The 24,330-nt window shown below is 40.1% G+C and overlaps 1 protein-coding gene across 5 annotated transcripts in view; it reads left to right on the forward strand.

Annotated features, from left to right (window-relative positions):
• The first annotated feature begins 1,323 nt into the window (after positions 1–1,323).
• The window catches only part of LOC122883571 (protein kinase C-binding protein NELL1-like), a 279,566-nt gene continuing 256,559 nt past the window's right edge, over positions 1,324–24,330 (forward strand). For 2 of the 5 annotated variants that reach the window (XM_044212666.1, XM_044212837.1), the window contains exons 1-2: positions 1,330–1,580; positions 2,101–2,229. In XM_044212666.1, the coding sequence (XP_044068601.1) occupies positions 1,532–1,580; positions 2,101–2,229 (178 nt within the window). In that variant the 5' untranslated portion in view covers positions 1,330–1,531. Of the gene's footprint in view, positions 1,581–2,100; positions 2,230–24,330 lie in introns of all 5 variants that reach the window. The other 3 variants (XM_044212754.1, XM_044212493.1, XM_044212581.1) reach the window with 3 other exon arrangements.

A 24,330-nucleotide genomic window follows, 5' to 3' on the forward strand; every position in this document is an offset into this window, starting at 1 on the left:
CTGTACAAAAGCACACACCTTTTATAACTTTATTCACTACTTTTGGTGAAACTGGATCCTATTTTATGTTGGGAATGTTTTCTGGTCTTCCCTCAGATGTCCTCCGGCTGCTCTGCTTCAACTTTCGGTGATTTGCGGAGTTTGCTGGTGGACAGATGGCTTTAACTACTTGTTGTTAGCGGTTAGCTACTTTAGCTGTGCTGCTAGCTGTCTCATTAGCTGACCGCCCGGACTGGGAGCTCGGTGCCGGGAGCACCAGGGGAGTGTCAAGGTTTACTCCTTGTGGTACAGGTGCTTTGGACCGCCGTCGCTCCGAGCTCCCACTCCGGGGAGAGTCTGGTAATCGGATAGCAGCTGCACGGCTAACTAGCTGAGGGCAGCTAACAGTTACACTTAGCAGCAAGTGAAGCTATCTGTTCATCAGTAAACTCCGTAAACCACCGAGACTTGAGGCAGAGCAGCCGGAGGACATCAGAGGGAAAACCAGAAAATATGATCCAGATCAGAGTCCGGGTCGGAGCCAGCTGTAATCTCCTAGGTGTGATAGTTGTGAGCCGACTGTCCCTCAGTGGCCAGAAGCCATCGTTGTGCCAGGAAGGCATGTTTAGTTATCTATACACTCTGATGTCGATCAACCAATAGGTGAAAAGTCCGTGACACACAGCCCCCCTCATTTGCATAATGAAGCAGAAATGCATACAGAAATGTAAAAACAAAAGACAGAAATAAATACGTTTGGGGGAATAAATGGGGAGAATGCAAAGGAAAAATAATACATACATAAATACATAAAAAAGAATGTATAAATAAATAAATGAATGCAAAAATAATGAATGAATGAATGAATAAATAAATGAACAAATTAATAAATTAAATGGAAAATTAAATGGGAAAGTAAATTAATATGGGAATTAAGACAAATGTAAATAAATATAGAAGCAAATTACAACAGAAATATCAATTTGTGTCACATTTTCTAAATTATTTAATGCCAACATTCATTTTGATATACTTTTTGGTGCATTTTATGGCATATTCATTTATTTATTGAGTCATTTATTTATTTATTTTTGATTTTGGCAGTTCTGGTCCTCCAAAGAGAGCAGCCTACCTATCTATTACAGAGAAGCCTCATATCCTCCACTTACTGACTTTCATTTAAAAAGCCTTTTTCTCACCTCCAAAATTGGAAGTTTCTGTGGTCTGAACGGGTGGAACTTTACAGATCGATGGTTAAGAACATTCTCAAATTTTCCGTCTGCAGTCCAGTTTAAAATATATCCTGAATAAACGCTGACGTCTGACACTGTAGACGCCATGCAGTGACTGATTGGACGCATTCAAACACTATAAACTAATCTGGTTTTGCAGCGAAGGAACCCCTTCTCCTGTGGTGTGGACCGTTCCTCCGTTCCTCCTCATCCAGACTAGGTGAGAGCTGCTCACAGCGCCAGACGGACCAGAGCGGGTTAGTGTGGATACGCAGCGGAGCGCACGGCTGAGGACTCTGTACAGCGCAACTCCAACACAAATGGATATTTACGTGGCTTTGTTATCCCTTTTCTTTTTTACCAAACCAGGTAAGTACAAACCGTGTGGCACTCTGTGATCGCAATGAGGAATTTTGTTGCGAGTGACACGCGCTTCTTAACGTCTTTTACGCTCCTCAGTTTGCACCTTGCGCGCAAGCATGTCCGATTTTTTTTTGGTAGTGTCTCTCGACTGCAGCGTATTGTTTTTTTTTTAATAACCCGCAGTTTGTAGAGTTACTGTTTGAAGATAACCGGGATGCAGATAGGTAAAAGAGACACCTTTTACCTTAACGTGTGCGCACAGTGCACCTACAGCCCGTGGAGAACACAGGTGTTGGCTGCGGGCAGATACGGTGCATTTTAGTGGGCAGCATTAGCAATAACCTGCGATTAAATTAAAACTGCGTTACTTTTTCCACAACCAGCCATTTTAAGCAGTGGAATGCACATAAGCAGTGACCATGTCTGTTTGTAAAATGAATTTGGATTTTAGTTAAAACCCTGTCAGGTTTAATCTTAGCAGGATGTGACCGCTTCACGTCATCTAACCTTCATTTCTCTTCTACAGCTTTGGCTTTCGGATCAGATCAAGACTACCAAATTGATATCATCAATGAACTTGACCTGGCAAATGCCACCTATGGAATTACCCAAGTGGCGGGGCTTCACAACAGCAGCAAAGCCTTCCTTTTTCGAGGTAATGCACGCACGCTGACAATTTCTTCCACATTAGTCGCGCTGCTCAAGTTCAGAAATGTCTTTGTCTTCTGTGTCATGGCTGCGCGCACACACACACGCACGCTCTTTGTTTGATTAGTTAGTGTGAGCAATGCCACGCAGCGCCACACCTTTTGGTGTCACAGTATTAGCTGGGATGCTGAGACAGAACACTCCAGGGAGCCTCCTCTCATAATTACTCCACATTTAATTTGTCCCAGGCAGCAGATGCTCTGGCTCTTTCTGGACACACTTGAGCGCGTTGTCTGTGTAGGATTTGCTGCAACACTTCAACTGTTTCCAGTGACATCCAGTGTTGTGTAATCCCTACAACTGGTGGTTAATGGATATCAGGTGTGTAACAGTGTGAGGACCCTAAAGGGCACACAGCATGTGGCTGAGATGATTAGATCCTCAAAGAAAACAAAACAAAGATAAAAATACCTAATGTTATAGCTAAATGTCGAAGCCCTGAGTCCTAACAGGAAGATAACTGGTAGATAAGTGGTAAACTACTGACATAATGTTAACCCCGTTGAGGGTGGTTTGAGATGTGTCACCAGTGTCAGAAGATGACTTTGCTTTGCTCACTTGCTTCTCTGCACTCTGAAAAGGACTCCCAATATGTGGTGCAACTTATTGCTTCTTACTGTAGTGCCCTCAGCTCTAAGCAGAGGCAGAATTGTTAGAAAGTAGAAGTAGAAAGAGGATGGGATACAGAGAGAGAGAGAGAGAGAGAGAGAGAGAAAACATTTCCGGGTGACTGTATCAGAGACTTGGTTTTTTCTTTAGTGATTAGTTGTTTGCTGTGTGCTTCTGTGCTACTTGGCTGCAGCTACAGAAAAACTGCAAGGAAAACCTGCAATGAAAAATGTATTATCATATTTAAAACCTTCTTTTATTAATTTAGGTGTTTAATGTCATTTTTAATAGCTCAATATTCAAACGCAGTATGTATGAGATTCACATTAAATTCTCATTGGAGAGTTTTATTTTATTGTCCTATGATGGCCCAATGCTGTTCCAACCTGGACAGAAATACAATGTTGGTGAGAACACTGAGTCTTTTTTTACTTTTCTGGCATGAAAATATTCAAATTCAAAGATACTGGCACGAACACCAGCAGCTTGAATCCCAAATAAGCAGCACTGAGTGTTAAGACTCATATCGGCAGAGTGGTAGCGTTCTGTGTGTATGTGTGCGTGGTTTTATTTTCTGAGTGCTTGGCTCTGCGTGCCACTGGCTCAGTATGAATGAAGGCAGGGCAGCTTGGCTGACTCTGTTGAGGTGAAGCTGTCCAAGATTCAAGGCTGGAGGCCATACACGATACACAAGCTCACTTTTTACTTACTTACTTACACACACACACACACGCACACAAACACACATACACGTATGCCCACACACACCTACTCCAAGCTGCTCTCCCTATGGTTTCCAGGCTCCCAGAGTTGAGGTGCAGCAGCCAGATAGTGTGGGAAACAGGAGGCTAATCCAGTGGGGAAAACTGGACCTGTGAGTGTTGGAGAGGATGCTTGTGTTGTTGTGACCTATTTAACACTTCGCCCACCCTTGCGCTGGTTTCATGGCCTTGTAACCCAGATGGCTTCGCAGAGCAGCTGCAGCCAAAGTTACAGCAACTACCAGGTTCTTTTAAAAAGTGGAGAAGCTGATGGTCTAATAGGTTACAGCAACAAACAGTTCGTGATTACCCATCTAGTAGAAGCTGTGCTGGAGCCTCTGTGGCTGATTGGGTCAGTGATTATTCAAGATTTATGTACTGTATGCTGTATGCAATCATGTTGCGCACTGAGCTCAATATCATATTTCATTTGTTTGATTGCATAAATTGTGGATGAACATATTGTGATGGTGGTGAAATGGCGGGGGAAAAAAAGGGCAATGTGGCGTTCCAATTAGTGTCGATAGCACTGAGAGAGAAAGAGAGGGCTCTGGCAGTGTCTTTGGCTGGACACTGGGACCAGTCTCTCCAGTCTCCCAGTTAGCCAGTGATTAACAAACAACAGATGGTTTGAATTAGAAAATAGATTTCAGCGTCTATTCTTTTACGTTTTCACCCGAATAATGCACCAGTGCACCTAATGAAAGCCAGTTTAGGAAAGGCAGACAAGTGCTGCCTCCACTCAAGGGCCTTATATGGATGTGATCCAACTTTAGGATGAAAAAGAAAAATAATCCCCCAATGTGCACTGACAGTGGGGAACAAAGCGCCACTATTTGCTAAGATATAATATGTTTTTGTATGTACTTTTCATCAACAGGATTGCTTACATTGTGGGAACTTCTGTGATGTATTGAATAAAGTTAGTTTGTCCAGAAGGGGGCTGACCTAGTTTCTCATAATACATTGGAACCCAGATTGTCAACCTCATTACTCAGACCCCCCTCTATCCCAATGTTGATTTAGATTTAAAAGTCTTCTGATGGTGATTATCAGTTTGTGTTTTGGTATCCTCCTGTGGATATGTGTCAGTCTGGTCCACAGTGAAATATTTCAGCTTCAAACTGCTGGTGCCTCAATCATACATGACTTTCCTCATCAGACTGCTAAAAGGGTGCTCAGTTCTTGGAAATATGACATTTTATGAAATAAAAGAGTGCTCAGTTCTAGGAAATATGACATTTTATGAAATAAAAGAGTGCTCAGTTCTAGGAAATATGACATTTTATGAAATACCTGAACAGCTATTGGATGGATTACCATGAAATTTGGTGCAGACATTCTTGGTTCCCACAGAATGTTGCCTCTGACTTTTCTTATAATCAGCTCAAAGCATTGAGCCTAAGAGCCTATGTACATAACAAGGTAAGGCTTAAACTAGAGCTCTTTAGGGGGCCACTTTCTTCCTAATATCTGAGACCTTACTCAGGACCTCAGTCGGACCATGTCCAAATTATATTCAGTCTAATTGGGTCAGGTAGGACACCCTTGTATTGCAGCTGGTTTTGTGGTCGGTGTGTCAATATATCTAATACTTGAGTGGATCCAAGCAGACTTGCGAGTCGGGATCAGCTTTGATCTGAAGACCAGGAGTGTGAAATGTGAATCGTAGTGGAAAATAACATGTATTGCTACTCCATTCAACTGTGATTGCTTTTTAATTGGTGCCACATCATGCTGCAGCCAGTCTCAGTGTTCATGTGTTTGGGTTGACCTCATTTTGAATAGCGTCTAATTGTCCTCTGGTCTGTTTGAACAGTCTGACTGTCCTTTTGGATCAGGTCTTTTTTTTTTGGACAATGTATTAATGCCCATCATATTTGGTTAGGTTTTTTATGGGTCTGTTTTGGACTGACCTACAGGTTATGCTGATGAAAGTTGAACAAAACCCTTTGAGCAACCAATACTGAAAATGTAGAGCTGGACTAATAGCTGAGTCTGTGATGTACTAAAATGACCACTGTACAGAGATTCCTTTTCCTAATCCTTTTGATGTAGGTAACATGTCCTTTCCCTTAATAAGTTAAGATATTTTCTCATCCATCCAATGATTTTATTTCCTGGTGTGTCATGGGACCGCTAGCATGGCTGTAGACATGTTAAGACATGAAACACTTGAATACTAAGCTACTGTATTTGTACTTAAATGATATTTTACTGACATGACTATAAAAGAGTTCGATAACGGTCAGTTGTGTTTTAAAAGATGGCCTTCATTGTGTTTGAAGGTGCTGAATGATAAGCTGAATGAAATTTGGTTTGGCTAATTGTCACATGACCACAGTCAAAGTATGATAATCACTTTATAAGTAATATTCCCTCATTTGTTTCATATCTTATTTTCATGTGAGATTGCTCTTTGCTTTGGATCATAGCATTCTGACAATTTGATATCATTATTTCAAGATTTATTCTAGTTAGAGCCTAAAAGACCTGGAAGTCTATTATAATAGTTTATTATTTACTGGTTATTTGAATTATATGGACACTGTTACAATGAACACATTGCCAAACTTGCAAAACATGTAGGAGACCCAGCTATCTGTAAATCTGCCGGGTCAGTATAGATCCCTCCCTTCTTTACTGACTCTCCTGCTCAAAATCATTAATGTTAAACAGTTAAATGGTAACAAAGCAGGCTTGATCCTGATATCCCTGAGATCTATATACACACCTCCTATCAGCTTTTTAGGCCAATTATTCTTAACATATAACAACTCTGCAGTCTGGTTTTAGGACTGAAATGGTCCTTTAATTTACATTTAATCGACCTTCCTGTCAATTCCAATCAAAACTTGTTATCCAACCTAATTTAAAGCAGAAATTCACACTGGAACCCTTCACCACTGTCCAATAAAGAACTATAGCTGATGCACATTGCACATCTGGGTCCATCTTTTTTTTTTTAAGTGCGTATTTGTTGTCATCCCTGTGAATAACTGGCCAAATGTAGCATGTAAAGCGTATATCAAGATATGTCCAGTAAACTACAGTGGAGTTTAATTGCAGAAAAAAAACTAAAATGTCTAAAACATCAACTACAGTGTGTGAAAGTGGACCAGAATGCATTTGCAGCAACAAAAGATAAGTTGTGACTTAAAAAAGGGGGCTACACACACACAGAGCATTTATACAAATATTTACATTTCGAATAGAGTAAAATAAAAATAAAATAAATAAAGCAATATATATATTTACATACATATATACACCCAGAAAGTAATAATTCTGTAGTGCATTTTCTGAATTTGCGTCTGGGGGAATGTAAACAGCAGCAACAAGATAGTGTTGATAATATGATTGGCATCTTAAAGGTACAATGTGTCAGAGACAGAGCCAGAATTTTAAAACATTCAAACAATGAACTAACATTATCAACAGAATGTGAAGAAGTAACAGTTCTGATGTCATGTCAAAGACGTCTAGGTATTGTGTTGCAGAGATATCTACTGAAGTTAGCATGCTAACCAGCTAGCCCCGGCCTATAATGTGTTGGATGGCAATACAGTAGTGAGTGACTGTAATGTCAAGTCTGCCCTCAGTCCAACATGAACGGATGAAGATGTAGAGCTGCCCCGAGGGCTTGTCAGTCTCTTGATGCTGCATCAGTAGCTGCAAGTGATGTGTCGGTCATGAACGAGTCGGCTCTATGAGCCGGCTCTATGAGCCGGCTCCCTTCAGTGAACGATGGGAGCCGGCTCCTATCTGAGAGCCGATTTCGCCCCCAAATATACTGTATGTGTCTGTATAGAGTTGTGTAATTATTTATTAACCAGACTATTTCATTAGTAGGGTGTTATTTTTGTTATACAACTAGGTTATTCTTGACACCCATTCTTCACCATCAAGATGACATAATATTTCAACGTATTGCAGATGAAGAATCTTGCATATTTATTTCTTGCAACAAAAAAGAATGTAACTTATGCAGTGACCAGCAGAAGTGGCACTAAATTAAGAGCCGTTTGGGAGCCGAAAGAGCCGGCTGTAACTGTCCCCGAGCAGTGCCCGTGGCAGGCATGGACATCGAATAAAATCTGCAGTAGATAACCAGTTAACTTAGTTAACTAGTGCCTGCCACAGGCACTGCTCGGGGACGGCTAGACAGCACAGAGAACCATGCATCCTGTTCGCGTATTCTGTGCGCGTCAGTCATTGGCGGAGCAGTCTTGGATTGGACTGTACTTCAGCAGGGAGCAAACGCTCCTGCCTCCAGGATCCCGGCTTTCTTTTTTTTTTCAGACTGTCTGTTTCGAAGTTTCAGACCAGAGCTGTGAGACAACCCTGCCAGAAATCACATGACTCGCAAAGCTCGCAGCTGTGTGGGCAGATCTCTGAAAAGTGGGTATTGTAAACTCAGCTCTGAAAGAACAGTCTGCAATATGAGTGCAAATTTACAAAAAAATAAAAGATTTGCCCATTTGAAAATCAAATTTCAACGTTTCAAAACTTTTTCCCCCAACACCACTTACAATGTTTCAAACCTTGAACACTAATACACCGGGAGAACAGTGACAAATTTGAAACTCTAAAAATGTTTTGGAGAAACTCTGTAAAAAGAGCGCTGCAGTTGTGAAGAAGGAAATCTCAAATACCTAATAATGTTTGCAGAGATTTGACATTTTTCAATCAAAACATCATGCAAGTCTCCAAAACTTAGTTTCAATCTTGCAAAACATTTTTTTTATTAGATTTCAAGCTTTCAAAGCTTTTTTTTTTCAGTTTTGAGATATGACATGGTATTCATCCCATACAGCTGTGGCATCAGTTTCCAAGTCTAAGACCTGGTTCCTGAATTGTGAATTCACAGGGTTTGCATAAGTGAAATTATGACCTGGATGATTATCAGGAAAGTCAGTCTTAGTTCAGAACAGCATTACTTTAACTCTCCTCAGCTGAAAATGCAAACTGGTAATTGTACAGTTACACTGTAGATTTTAGTCTAAATTTAAAGACTGGAACTTTCGGTGCACTTCAGATTTTCCACTATGCTTCACAGAGCAGAATGGTAATCACAGAGGTCTCCTATCCAGCATCTTTTCTGGATCTGTTTACAAGTGTCTGTAGCTGCCTTCTCTGTTGGCCTACTGTAGAACACTATTTGTTGTAAGGAAAAATATAGATTGTGAAAATTGTGTGTGTGTTATGAACAGCAAAATTGGTGGCTCTGAAATTATGCAATTTCTGCAATTGCTCACAGTTGAAAAGAAAAATGTAATGTTTCTCAAACAAGGGGCCTGCAGTGCAGCCAGCACTTTATTAACAGCAGAAAACGGACAGTAACCAGCTGTTATCTTACCCCCTCCAAAACCCTGACCAGAACTATAGAAGGTGGACGGAATAATGGGAACACTCTAAATTGCAACACCACTGCAAAGGTGAGCTATATCAGGATGGCCAATAAGCCTTGGCCAATCAATGTATCACATAGAAAAGATATGTGTTTTTTAAATTTATCTTTATTAAACTAACATAGCCACACAATGTCCAAACTGCAGGAGCATCGGTCAAACAAGCCAAAGAATTATTTTTTGTGTCAAAGGAAGAAGTCTGAAAAAACATGACAATGTGTGCTAAACTGCATACTGCACACCTTCAAGCAGAGTTTACAATGGAGATGATTTACTTAATTTTTTTACACTTCAAGGTAGCTTCCCATTCCTGTATGTGGCCCTCAGCCGTTCATTCCTAATGAAGATGTAAAAATGTGAAATAACGCATCTCCTGCTTTCCTACATGTCATGATTAACGTTTCAATTTATTAGTTTTTTTAAAACAGAATCAACTCGGGAAGGGTGATATGGGTTATTATGATCTGCTGAGGCCGTCGTCACTGCTACAAGGCAGGAATTATACCTGAGCCAAACGGCCAGTGCCGTGGATGCGGAGTGTGGCCATTCTAAAATTAACTACCCACACAGCCAGTTTGGCCGTTGTGCCCTGAAATGAAAGATTGCAGATTTCCTCATTTAAAACTACATGTGACGCAGCAAATAAACTCACGTTTCGCAGTGTCTCCGTCATCACGCTGGACATCAACAGTAGCACGAGATTTCTCCCACTCCCGCAAATATAGCTGTGTTATCGTAAACCTTAACAGCTAACCCACTATCTAACATAAGTTAACAATTAACATTATGTGATAAGCACAAACAGCTAGACACTGTACAGTGTAAGTGCCGTTCATTGAACATTCTCATGTTTTTGGTGAATTGTGAACTGAACATATCTGTTTTAAACTAATGAACGTAAGCGTCGTTCACTCCATTTTTTTCTACTTGGTGTTCAGCCAGTCCACGCACTGACTAAACGTTGTGACCAATCGCGTCTGATGAGAGGCAGAGATCATACCATCAGGTTAAAAGCAGGTGGAGGGGTTGACGGTCTACAGTTCTGAGTGACTGTAGCTGCACCGTGTTGTTTTCACTTTGATTTACCCATTTTATTTAGCATTTTTAACACTGGCAAAAAATGCATTTTTAAAAAATATTTCCAGTGCAGCTACAATGGAGCGTAAGGGAAGAATGAATTTGTTCTATTAAAAGTTGATCTAAAACATCAACAGTAAACATCAGGTTTTATTGTCAGTCCCTCGTTTTGCTCCAATCATCTGTAAAGAAGTACATCAGAAAAAGAAACACAGATATCAATTTCTACACTCAGGATCAGAAAATTGAGCACAATAACTATCACTCTCCACTTGCACATAAAACCCAGAAGTGAATGCAACAGGTTCTCAGCACTTCTCTCACAATTGTCAAAAGGTATTATGATAATGGTATAATAGGAAGTATCAATATGAAATATATAAAGATGTGAAGCCAGTTGAGGTAAAGAGTGTACACCAAAACTCTAAATCACGTGACAGCAGAAATGGATCCAAGGTAGAACTTGTTCCTTGTAATAATACATCAGTCTAGACTACAGAAGTGTTTAGAATTGTTATAATGATAGTCTCTAATTGCAGATGGGAAAAATGATTCCCTGAAGTGTTTAAGCCTAAATTGAGGCAGGGCATGGCGATTACTGCTGATTACAATGGTTACTGTCCCTGAATACACTGAATAGAAGAGCTCCTAATTATCTGTAATGGTGTATGTTTTTGTCATCTCCCAACCATCAGGGAGTGTGTAGTTACAACTCTGATCTGATACCTCACCAGATGCTGTGTGTGTGGAACAGCTCACTGTGCCTGGCTTTCATGTGTTGTAGTGTTATTTTACCACAGTTTTAATCTAATAATTGAACACTAATTATCTTGTAAATTCTACATGTAAACACTTAATCAACAGGTTACTGATTAGAAAAATAAAAAAACGTTGCTGCCTCCACTGTCTGTCTATGTATCTGTCAGCTAGATGTCTCAAGAATTTACAGACTTGTGTGAAAATCGATAGACATCTTACCCTTACCCCAAGGATCCATTCATTATTTAGCGGTGGTGAGCTAGGACTTGGAAGATGGGATTAGGAAATTCTTGCATAACACCATTGGCCACTGGAGGGTCAAAAATTAGAAAATGAGGGGTGTCCCGGTAGCCTAATACTGAAGGCGCATACCACATAACATACATAACAACATAACATACCCATCTATCTCCCCAAATTTCCTATCTCTCTGCTGGTTGACAAATAAAGGCAAAATGCCAAGAAAATAATGTTAAAAAAAGAAATGTAGTTTTGAATAGTTTTTCTGTACAATTTCACATTAAAAGGTTAATTTCAAAACTGTTAACCAGTTGCTTTTTGTTTTGTTAATGTCTGGTTTGTTGTGTTACTTTTTAGTCCATCACATTTCAAATGTCTGTTCAAATGAATGTTTATGGAGTCCTTAGATGGATTTCTAAATAATAATTTGTTTCCTCACAGTATCTTTTTTTGTTGTCTAGCTATAGTCTTTTTTCTCTTTTGCTGAGATTTTAATAAGTATAAGTCCAACCACAGATAACATAATGTTTACATACCTGTAGCATGTATGTATTGCCTTCCTTTCAGTTAACTACCAGTTATATGTAATTGTATTTAAACAAAACAAGACAAGACACAACAAAAAGAGACAATGTGTTTTGTGCCATAACCATAGCAACAGAGTAAAGACTAAATAGTAATTGACACTGAGCTTTAGCAGAACTTAAATTCATACTCTGGTATATAACTGACATTGCATTATGTTTAATCATTGAAATACAGTAAATGGCTGGAATCAAGCATCAGCTTCAGGAATCACTTTCATGTTGGACAAATCTGCAGCACACAATTTACGTCCAGTGCCAAAGTTTAGTGCCAGTGCAGGCAATAGTTGGAGCTCAATAAGGAAAGATCAAAGTAGGAAGTGTAACAATATTTATTGCAGTTAGCAACAAATAAAGACTTTGGAAACTCCATTGATGTGAAGCATCTTCATTAAGCATATGAAGGCCCATATGAAGATAGGAGATAGGACAGGATCTGTCGGAGTCTAGACACTGGTGGTGGTGGAGTAAAGCCAGCCGGTGGTTGATGGAAACTTTCACTTGAACCACCCTGCATATTTCAGGACCAGGGGCCGATTGGCTCAAGGAGCATGGACAGAAAGATCATTGGTCAGATATGGTGACATTGGAATTGTGAATGTAGGGACTGAAGAAAATGCTTTTCAGTACTCACTGTTCTTCAGTACTCATGGCCTTGTGGTCTGTCGGTATCACCTATATGAAAACTAAAGCACACTATGGCTGCAATATATGGTACCACTTTAAGTGTTTGGGTGACTTCTGCTCTGATAGATTGGAAAGTGTTGGGTAGTCCTGGTGTTGGTTGGGCGTACAAATGAATTTCTGACCCTGAAAGGCTTGGGCCGGCCCTGCGTAACAGTTGAAACATTGTTTGATTTACAAGCTTTTTTTTGCTAGAAAATCAAACCTGGAATCCAAATGATGAACATATTAACTGAGACTGCAGCTTTGCACCTTGTTGCTCTTAATGATTTCGTTGCATCTTCTATGCTACTGTATGAGTCAAAGTTCCATTTCACCACCAGTTTTCTCTTAATAGATTTAGTAGTGTTTTAACCTCCATCAAATCTTCCGCTGACAGATTTCTTGTCAACCCAGAGCTACTATATATAAATCAATATGAATACTCAGTGGCCCATTTTGGTTGGGCAGGGATTTAATCCATTGACTCTGCAGTAGCAATGGAGTTCATGATTGAATTAATGGTTAATTATATCGGTCGGTCCATAAATAGACTTTCTTAACAGTTAATCAAAAGACAAATGGCTTGAACCAAAATGTTTGGCCTTTATGTCTTTTTAGTATTGCAGATTTACCCTCGGGGTAACCAAGGAGGCTAGAAGGTAAACAAGACGGGCCGATAAATTCATGTCTCATTGCAGGTTTCTTTTCTTCTGAGCATATCAGCACTGTGCATGTTACTCCTGTTTTAGAAAGTCAAAATATGCCAATCTTTCATGTGCTCCAGTGAAATGTTATCATGTTTGTGTCAGGCGATTGAGCAGGCAGAAGGTTTGGCTCCACTCGAACGGATCTGTCTGTTCTCTCATGGTGGAGATGAGACTAAGCTGCATGCAACAAAACGGAAAAGGAAAATGGCAAAGCCGAATTTAGCTCCCAATTGCAGATGCTGCTGTGAAATTAGACAGTAGATGGTTTAAGAAGGAGAAATAGGTGAGGACACATTCTAGAAATCTTGATAAACACAAATACAGCAGCAGCACAATGTGACCTAAACAATAATTCTATTTTCACTGCAGGTTGCACCATTTCGGCACAGTGTAATGCGGTGTTAAGAGGTCATGGTCATTTCACTTATTTCTGTGAGATCAGGTTGTTCCGTCAGGTTTGTAGTGAACTGGCTACTGGAGTGAACTGGCTATTGTAGAAACTGAGAGGTTTCAGTGAGGTCTCGTCTCATTCAATCCTGCATCCATGTTGTTGCTATTTATACCTCCCCCCCACCTCTGACTGCAGAGTGGAACTGGGTTGCATATGTCACAGATATTACAGAGAAAACCCCATGCAGGCAAGCCCGAGAGGCTGTGGACAGTTCACAGGCTGCAAGCAGCTAAGCCAGGCTACAACTCTAAAGTCTATGGCGCAAAATCCCAGCCGCTGAATCCAATGGAGGCTATCAAACCTTTCATCTTTTATGTATGAGCTTCTTGGCTGTCCTACTGCTGGAGGAGGCGAGACACTGGTCCCACCTCACAGGAACCTTGGTGGAATTATTCCATCTGAATTATTCATCATACATGAGGGCGATATCTTTTAAAGGGACAGACGTGTTTCTATCGCTCCCCTGCTGTCAGATTAAAGGCAGCGTAGAGGAACAATGGCAGGACACAAGTACTTTCAGTTGGATGTGGGAAACGTGAGCTCATCTGGTACAGCCAGACCTAAAATCCATATAATTGGTCCGAAGCATCATGGTCTCCTGGGACCAGGATCAATAGCGAGGATTTGCTGTAAAGGATCAATTTCTGGCGTTGAAGCCCTACAGTGAAGCTGCCTTCTGCAGTTTTGGACCCAAATTGTGGAATTCTCTCCCTCTAATACTATCTGGTGAGGCTTTTAAAGCCCCTTTGTGTGAAATTTTTATGGATCTTATCCCGGTGAAAATTGGTGAAATCGATGCATTGTTTTCAGCCTACTCATCCCAGTGTCTTTTGATACTACCACTAGGAGTCAGAAAGTTTCAATTCCTACATACATAGATAGGGGCTTTATTATACTAATCCACTGCTGTTTTTATTAGGTTCACTTCTGCAAAATTTTTAATTTCAAAATGCGGTCCATCACCTTGGTCCAGACTGAAATATCTCAACAACTATTGGAAGGATTGCCATGAAATTCTGCACAGATATCCGTGGTCCCCTGTGGAAGATTCCAAATGATTTTGGTGATCCCTGACTTCATTCGTCCAACAAATACCTGCAGAATTAATGCCATTTTGTATTTGTGTTTAGTGCTACTTTGCATGTTAGCAAATGTTACATGCAAAAGCTACTGAATTATTGATAAATAATAAATGAACAATAAAAGAACTATTCATTTCTCATTAACTGGATGTATACAGTATAGGATTCACTTTTTAAAAAAAGGATGGTATTTTGAGGTAGTAAAGGGTATGTCTTTGAGGAACTATTCAAGAGTAAAAGCACATAACCTTTACATTTTCTATTGACAGCAAAGCATTTGACATAATATGCAATTTGGATTCAACTTTAATACATGTATATGAGTGTGGTATTCTTTACAATGGTCACTACTAATGTGGCAGTAGAATCTTAGACTTGTTTTATCTTTCCTGTGGATGAGCCAGAAGCAGGGAAGAAATGTGTTAACGTTTTTAAAAGGTCTTTGCTGTGTGGTGTCTAGATGTTCAGGTCGGAGGAAGCGGGTTCGGTCCTATTGTCCTATGTGCAGAGTTAGCCTTTCAGCACTAAATGGCTTTGTTGCAGTAATCCTACGCAGGTTCTCGCGTCGCTGCAGTAAGAGTTCGGTTCGGTGTGACTGCTCTGAGCAGGCCACACTGGGAGAGATACAGCTGCAGCAGCTGCTGTGAATAAGAGTCCAGGAGAAAAGAGGGAGAACAATGGCCAGCTGATCCTTTTATTGACCTGGTGACATCACAGGTCACACTGACCAATGGTAGCTGAAAGCTGGTTCCAGGGGTAGAGTTCAGACACAGGTGTGAAGTCTGGAGGATTGTGGGAGTTCAATGGCTCAGTTTCATAACAAAAGTTACACAAATACATCTGCAGAGTCCAGTGGTCCCAACATAATTCAGCACATATCTTTCCAGACATTCAAGATCAGTTAATGGACATTATTTTTAAGAATGCACTGCCTAAAGTTAGTTCACTGTAAGACACGTGGTTGTAGAAATTGCAAGTCTGACTCATCCAGCATATCCTGGTGTGCAGCACACACATACGCATACACAGTAAATAGTTACAGCTTTAATAATAACACCACATATTGCAGCTCCCTACAGAGTTCACTGCACAGAAGGAGGCTGGATTGCTGGCTTCTTTAACGATTCCTTTATTCTATTTTTACGAGTTAGACAGCAGCAAACTGTGCTGTTTTGTTTATATTTTGCAGCGCCCTCAGATTTTTCTCTTATGAACAATGCAAGTTTAAAATTGACCATCTGGAAAATAGTTGCAATGGCGCATTATTATACACTCAATGCTCCCTCTAAAGTCTGGCTCATTATCACACACAGAGAAATGTCATCTACAATATGATGTGCACATCTTTAAATACTTGGCTGCATGACTGAAAACTAGCACAGTAACCTCAGTGTGGAGCAATTAAACTCTGTCTATTTATCGCTGTCTCAAATTGTTCGTGGAAGGTGCAAGAATGAGCCTTCAGCACCTTCCTATCTCCATCAGAAGCCTGATATAATTAGCCCTGTTTTGTCCTGCCTAGAGCCATTGTCTTTGTTTTGATGGTATCACAGTCACACTGTAATTGCATTCACTTTCACTCTGGTGGCTTTATAACCTATCATAGATTGGAATTGGAATTTGTTCTGTTACGACTAATTACAGCTAATGACATTTTGGTACCACTTGGACATGATGTAGGACAACTTTACAACTTTATTACCAACAAAAAGAAACAACAAAGTTTTGTAATTTTGGACATTTTTCATTAGCTTTTTAGCATCCCTTTATCCATAAATCCTAAAGAAACATAAATCAGCTTTTGGAATGGCCATGATGTACTGTACAGTATAAATGATTCCCTGACCCTAAATAAAGCAAATGTTGATATTAAATTATTAAATTAATATTGAAAAGTTAAGTCACATATATGTGTGTATGTATGTATGTATGTATGTGTGTGTGTGTATATATGTATATGTACAATCTGTATTCAATGTATTCTTCAAAAGCATGAACATAAAAACACATTCTTGATAATATATCCTTGCCCATTTAAAAACCAAAAACAGTATAACTGATCTCTAGTAAAGGTACAGAAGGATAGCATGTTGGGATTCAGCAGCACTGGGCTCATTTCCCATGATGTGGTCAGGGTACTTCATGGATTAACTGTCAACACCAACAAGCTAGTTACCAAGACAACACTGACACCACCATGGCTGCATGATGCTGGTAATTTACCGTACCACAAGATGCAGCCGTGGCAATTTCAAGGCAAAAGATGTCACTGACCACCTTTAAACTCAAGCCTGTAACATGCAGGAGCAAACGCAGAGCATATCACTGTTGCCATGTGAACACCTTGCCAGACCAATCTGTAAGATTTTCATGTTTAAAGTGCAAATGAAACTTCACATGCCTTTGGGGACTGAAAACATTTCACCACTGCTGGGTCTTATAAAACAGCTTCAAACAGGGGTTAGGTGCTCACAAGTCACACTTCTCCCTGTTTCCATTACAGTGAGGTTGACAGGTATGGATTTGTGAGACATTAGCTAACATTTACTGGTTGTCAGACTAATGCAGCATCCTTTTATGCATGTCCATGATAGTCACAGTGTCATTCTTAGCTAAAAGGGCCGTGTGTGTGCATATGTATGTGTTTAGTGGTGGGTGATGTATAAAATGGATGGGAAACTATTGCCCTAAACAAAAACGAGTAAAAGTCGCAGTGGGCACAGTTGTCTATATTTTGTCTAAGGGGAGGCCCACGGTGTCAGACTTTGAAAACCTCTGCATTATAAGATATCTTGTGTGCAGAGTTGGAATTTTGTCCTGGTGGTAGCGCTAGAGAGAAGCTTGAGGAGTGTCCAAAATGGAAAGTGTTCAGCTTCTGGCGACAGTGAATGTGCTCATTAAATGTCATTAGAGCCTGACCAATACTGGATTTCTGAGGCCAGTATCAATGTTTGAGAGCAATACATCAGCCAATGTTATGTTGTTGTTGTTTTTACAACATAACACAGCATAACATAACACACATGACATAAACATTTTGTTTATGTTTGTAAAGAATAAAATGTATAAAATCAGCCCCAATAGGCTCGGGACATCTCTATTATCCAGTATTAATTTACCAGGTAAAGGTCAGTACAACATCATATTTGTTTGTTTATCTTGGTTAAATGTTGAATTCAGGACTTTTACTTGTATTTTTCTCTTGCGGTAGCAACACTTTTACCTAAGTACAGTATTTCACTATCTCTTTCACCCCTGCCATCTTTATCTGCCTACAGTTTGCAGTCAGGCCAGTTTGCAGCCACTGGAAAGTCTTCACTTAGCAGGTTTATTTCCTTTGAGGAGCTTCTGTCAGCCAATTAGATTTCAGTATTATGACTGTAGTCAGTACACTTGGGATTTCTGGCCAGTTTGCTAAGTAGTCCTGCATCCATGTGTCATTTTCCTGAAGTCATTTGCAAGACAAATGCTGAACAAACCTGAATGTCCCATTCTTAATTTCCAAGCAAGGAATTGGGTTTTATCCTGAATCCATTCTATTCATTCAAATTCATACAACATAATCCCTTTGAACTAAATACTATTAATTTGCAAAACATCAGTAAGAATATTGATTTTATTCTGGCACACAGCATATTTGAAATTATGAACTGAATCATACTGTTAAGTTTTCCAGCATTTCAGATATTCAGAAACCTGGTCTGACAAGGGGGCTGTTCCAATTTTGTAACTTGGAGAATCTCAGACAAGATTGGTGTGACTTAAATGGAAGTTGGATGGATGATACATTTTGGCATAACTGTAATTTCATGTCAAACTTTAGAACTTCGAAAGTGTTGGACTACTGGTTAGATTTAGAAGAAATATTGAAGGATGGTGCATTTTGTCTCTGGAGCTTTCATTCTGCAACATTTGTGGAGGACAAGTGTTTGCTTGTTACTTGTTTAGTGAAAGAAGGTCTGAGACTTGATTGGCTGGTCAGAACTAACAAAATTTGGTTGTTCATAACAGCATGGATACTGTACTGTACCTGCTACAGTGTTAAAAGCTTCAGCACTTGGAAGGAGCAAACACAAAACTCTCCAGTGAAGGATCAAAGGACGCTGGATTTAAAAATAAAAAATGTGAGCTCTGACTGCATCACAAGGCGAGCCGTCATTTTGTTTTAGTCAGGGTTAGAGGAGGAAGAAGCATAGCAAAACAGTTAGAGATGCTGCTGCTCTTCTTGACTGCAAGCTTTTCATGTCGTACAGTTGTGTCTCTGAGGCAAGACAGAGAGCTGAAAAGTGAGAGGTGCTTTGATGGAAACAGCAGGGGCTTATTCAGTCCTGTTGCTAAATGAATTTGGCTTGTTGTTTGCTCCTCAAGCAGCCTTCACACCTAGAACTATAAATATGTAATAAAGGTATATGCTCATCTTTTAAATGTCCAGTGTATAACATTTAGGAGGATCTATTGGCAGAAATGGAATATAATATTTATATGTATGTTTTCATTAGTGTATAATCACCTGAAAATATGAATTGTTGTCTTTTTATTACCTTAGAATAAGCCCTTTGTATCTACAGAGCGAGCACATACCCTTCCACGGAGGTCGCCATGTTGCACCGCCATGTTTCTACAGAAGCCCAGAACAGACAAACCAAACATTGGCTCTAGAAAGGGCCTTTCATGTTTTTCGCAAGTTTCGTGGCCACCGTATTTTCTCCTACATGCTTGGACGGGAAAGGTGAGGCGAGCGATATTCAAATGGTTGCAATCTGCAATTTCACCACTAGATGCCACTAAATCATACACACTGCTCCTTTAAGTTGACTTATAACTTAAAAACATGAACAGCAACATTTCTGGTGCATCATGTGACTGAATGTGATTCTTCTGAGATTTGCAAGAAGAAAATCTGTTTTACTGTATAGCGTGCAAATGCCAGCATTCTTCAAATTATTTTGACTCAATGTACTGCAACTTATCTCCACCAACAAACAAGCACAATATTATTTGAATGATTTTTCTCCAACTACACTAGTATTAATTACAGTCCGAAATACCTATTCTTTTTCGGTGCACTTGTTGGTCCGTTGGGTACTGCATTTCCTCTTTGCTCAGTGTGCACTTGGAGTTCTATGGGACAACTGACAAAGCAGAAAAGCTTTTGGCTAATCTGATGGATGCTAGTGCGTAATATTAAACCTGCCTGAATGGAGCCTAATAAAGTACAACAACATAACTTTCATATGAGCAGGATATGTAGTACCTTCCAGCCTCATACCGGCAGTTTATTAACACTAAAGCTTTAACTTTACAATGACAATACCTCCAAAGAATGGAAATCACACCAAACACTGCTACACTCTTACACACACAAGAAGAAGGAAGGCCGCAGAGGTTTTTCAAGCTTGTGTTATGCTCCGCTCCCATCTCCGTGCTTGAGAGAGGACAGCGTTTGTCATGATGACAGGGGAAACATCTGGAGTGCCATTTGTTTTAATAATTCATCGTTTCTGACTTCATAATCAACCCCAACACAGCCGGAGTCACTAAACTCAGTAGCTTCCTCTCCAAACAGAGTCCTGTGTGAATAATCTGTCCCTGACACATGTTGAGAGTACACATAGAGATATTGTTCCACACGCAGCAGCTAGTTTGCATTTCCAGTCGTCTGTGTTTGATGAGTTACCTCGTTTCTTCTTTGTCTCTGTGTGAATTGATGCCCCATTTGCTCAGATAAGAGAGGGAGGGAACTGTTTGTGTTGTTTGTCTTGCCATGTCTTTCCTTTTTTAGAGAAGTTTTAGCATGTTTGTTCACCAGCTGGGCTGTAATGTTTTCAGATACTGACACTGCTGCTAGTAGGGCTGCATGATATGGAGAAAATTTGCAGTGTATGATACATTTCCTGGATACTCTGATGGCAATATGAGATGAGATTAAAAAAGAACAGTTTAGTATATAGTTTCACTGTGTCGAATGTGTGTGCGTGCTGCAAATCGGATCCTGAAAATGTATTTTTAGCAGAGTAATTTCAAGAAAAAAGGCAAAAATTTATTCCAGCTATGCAAATTTTGAGAATTGTCTGTTTTTCTGTTTTTTACATCATAGAAAACTGTCCAACTAATTGCAAAGGCAGTTAATGGAGAAAACAAGACAGCTGGAGTCATCATCCTGGACTTTAGGAAATTGTGGCATTGTTTAATTGTTTTCAGATGTTTTATAGACAAAACGATTAATTGATTAATCAAGAAATAATGAAAACGTATTGTTGAAAATAATTGTTAGTTGCAGCCCTATCAACAGTAATACAGCCTTTACCCCTTGGCTGTTTTTTTTGTTTTAAGTTTTCACTCCCTTTATAGCTGTATGGCACAGTGGCACATAGATACAGTATATCTTTTTCAGAATAAGTTAGCCTACTGAGAAAAGCCATCATTTTGCATGTGGATGGTACTATACATGTTCTAAGAGACTTTTCATGAAAAGAGTTTCACAAAATGTGCGTGTTTTTCTTTTCCTTATTTCCATTTGGGATTCATTTGTTTTGAGTTTTGGCACTACAATTCCCATAATGATTTATGTGATGTAAACAGGAATATTTTAGGGATGCATGGAGATATGCACTTAACAATACCCTACTCTGGTAACAAAAAGTTACTTAAAAGTTTTTATCAAGCAACATCTTTTAGAGCTACTCAAACACTTCTGACTACATCCTGTGACTGCAGCTGCTTCACAGTGAAAGCCTTCCAGCAGCACCTCCTTGCTTCATGTCTGGTTTTCACATCAGATATTGTTTTCTTTACAATGAAGCAGCTGTAGAATTGAAACATTGCAAAGGAGGAATGGCATTTATTACAGCTCTGATTAAGTACAGAATGAGTTATGGATCTTGGCCGTTCTCATATCATGGCAATTTTTTAATGTCTACTGTGCACACACACATATGTAACATGTCGTACATGATCGTTGCAGGTATTTGCTGTGGTGCCACTGGGCTGTGACAGAGATGTTTTCTAGGAGAGAAGTGAGGCGCCCTTGGGTGACCTTTGGCTGAATTATCTCTCCGTGTGTGTCCTCTTTGTATGTCCTGTCCTGATCGTATCTCCCAGCTCTGCTCTGAATGCTGCCCACGCTGCACCACTTGTTTGCTCCACCACCATTGTTTTTTTTTTTCTCACCTCTCTTTCTTTTAAAGGAGAAAGAATTGCAGCAGGGCTCATGCAGAGGTAAACAATGTGGCTGTGGCTGTCAGCTTGTGGCTGTGAGAGAATGATGAAGGAGCCTGCCATAAACATGACTGCGTGATGATGAGGTTATTTGCCGATTTGTTGCTTTATTCGATGTTTAACGACATGGTAGTTTAGAGCTCTTGGGGGATGATTTATAACAAATATCAGGGGGACAGTACTAACGGACACCGTTATCCCAGCCTTACCGACATCATATTTTTCAAGTATGCAGAGCATGGCTAATTGAGATAAATATCTGTGTAAGCAGTGCTGATGACAGGATGGAGACTGGCTGGCTGGTGAGCCTGCTGGCTGGTGCCGTCCCACGCTCGGATCCAGTAATCGGCTGTTTGTCAGGTGGAGCGGTAAGAGGAGAGTGAGCAGGTAATTAAGCTTGGCTGAGTTGTGATGGGGGGAGCTCTCTGTTCGAGCTCTCCTGGATCTCTACAGGGTCCCCGGCTGTACAGTTGCGTGGTCCCTCAGAGTGAACCACACTCCCAGCAGTGGGCCTACCGGAGGCCTGACAGATACTGATATGGCACCTCAAAGCACTCCGTGCTCCACTAAATTAGCTCACATCTCAATTCCACCTATTTCCCCTGTGCGGGTTTGTGTTCTTTATATGTGTATGTGTGTGTGTGTGTGTGTGTGGATTCATGCTGTATGTGTACAGTGTGAGTGGTTTGAAGCACCAGTGCCAGCTGTGGTGTTAAAACCTGCCCACAGCAGAGGAGGATTGTGTAGAGCTGTGGGGGGTGGAGCAGATTATGGATAGGATCTCAGCCTAGAGAGTTGTTAACAAAACACATCCGCACACACACGCACACACACGCACACACACACACACACACACAGACACACACACACAAATCCTCACAATATGGAAAGAGATTAGTGCCCACAGGGACTGTAGTTGAGCAGCATAAATTTGAATTTCTTGAGCTTGTATTAAATCTCTGAATTTTAAAACACTTTTATTTTTTTAAATAAATGAATTTTTAAAAATGCATATGTAAGGCACTGGAATTTAATGTGATTATTGTTGAATTTTACTTGTTGCTGTGTTTTCAACTGTCATTTACTTAATAAAAAGTGACAAAGATTTAATTAATCCAACAGAGAAGGGAGTGTGCCTTGTTTTGGTTTTTTTGTGCATTTTCAGTAGCCAGTATTGTTGACTGGGCTAATGAGTTTGGCCATTTTTTACATTTTCTCTTAGTGTAGCCTTATGTTAGGTAGACAGAGAAATACAGACTGACTAATTTTACACGAGGTGATCTCAGAAGATTTGTGTTTCCATGGTAACATAAACAGCAATTGCTATGGATAAACATTTGTGGCTTGCTGACAATGCTGTGAAACGAAAATTGACAATGAAAAGAGTTTTTAGAGACAGCAGAAACACCTTGGACAAACAGTAGCAAAAAATATCACAATTCAGCAGTGGGGGGTGCACAATGTAATATATACACACAATTTCAGAATCAGAATCAGAAATACTTTATTGATCCCTGAAGGGAAACTCTTTGTTACAGTAGCTCGCCTTTACGTCAGTGCACACAGGAGAAAGTACTAGCAGAAAATATAATACACTATAAAACACTATAAAAACAGGTCCGAAAATAAATTAAGAACCAGGTGGGTATAAGTATAAGATAAAATAAGTGTGAAGTACCAAGTGGGTTGACCAGTTGATGATAATACAGTATAATAATACAATGTAATAAAATAAGTAATAAGTAATAAGCAGTGGAAGTTAAGTGTATCTTATTGAGATTATTAAGATATTGCACAGCAGTAATGGAGGTATATAATATCAATGTCAATAAATAGGAAAAACTAACATGGGAAAACTAAATATTGCACGGACTAACATGAGAAAACTAAATATTGCACGGGAGTAGTACACAGAATATTGCACAATTATTCAAGTATGGCAGAGATGTAATGATCAATGTCCAGTTTAGTGACCTAGGGTCATACAGACTGACACTTAGAGGGAGGAGTTAAAGAGTTTGATGGCCACAGGCAGGAATGACTTCCTGTGGTGCTTTTTGGGGGGATGAGTCTTCAGCTGAAGGTACTCCTTTGCTTGACCAGCACGTCATGGAGCGGGTGGGAGACACTGTCCAAGATGGCAGGCAGTTTGGCCAGCATCCTCCTCTCTGACCCCACCGCCAGAGAGTCCAGCTCCACCCCCACAATGTCACTGGCCTTACGGATCAGTTTGTTGAGTCTGTTGGCGTCCGCTACCTTCAACCTGCTGCCCCAGCATGCAACAGCATACAGGATAGCACCGGCCACCACACCGACCGTAGATCCACAGCATGTAAATTAGGAGTAAATTGGTTATTGTGCTTGGTAGTATAACAAAAAATGCTGTTTAAACATCTGTATTGTTAATGCAGTAATCCTAAATCCTTTTTAGTTTCCTTCATAGATACCTGATACTTTATGATGTTACATTTACATCTTCACCA

The sequence above is a fragment of the Siniperca chuatsi genome, linkage group LG1 (genome assembly GCF_020085105.1).
Source record: "Siniperca chuatsi isolate FFG_IHB_CAS linkage group LG1, ASM2008510v1, whole genome shotgun sequence".
NCBI classification, from domain to species: Eukaryota; Metazoa; Chordata; class Actinopteri; order Centrarchiformes; family Sinipercidae; genus Siniperca; species Siniperca chuatsi.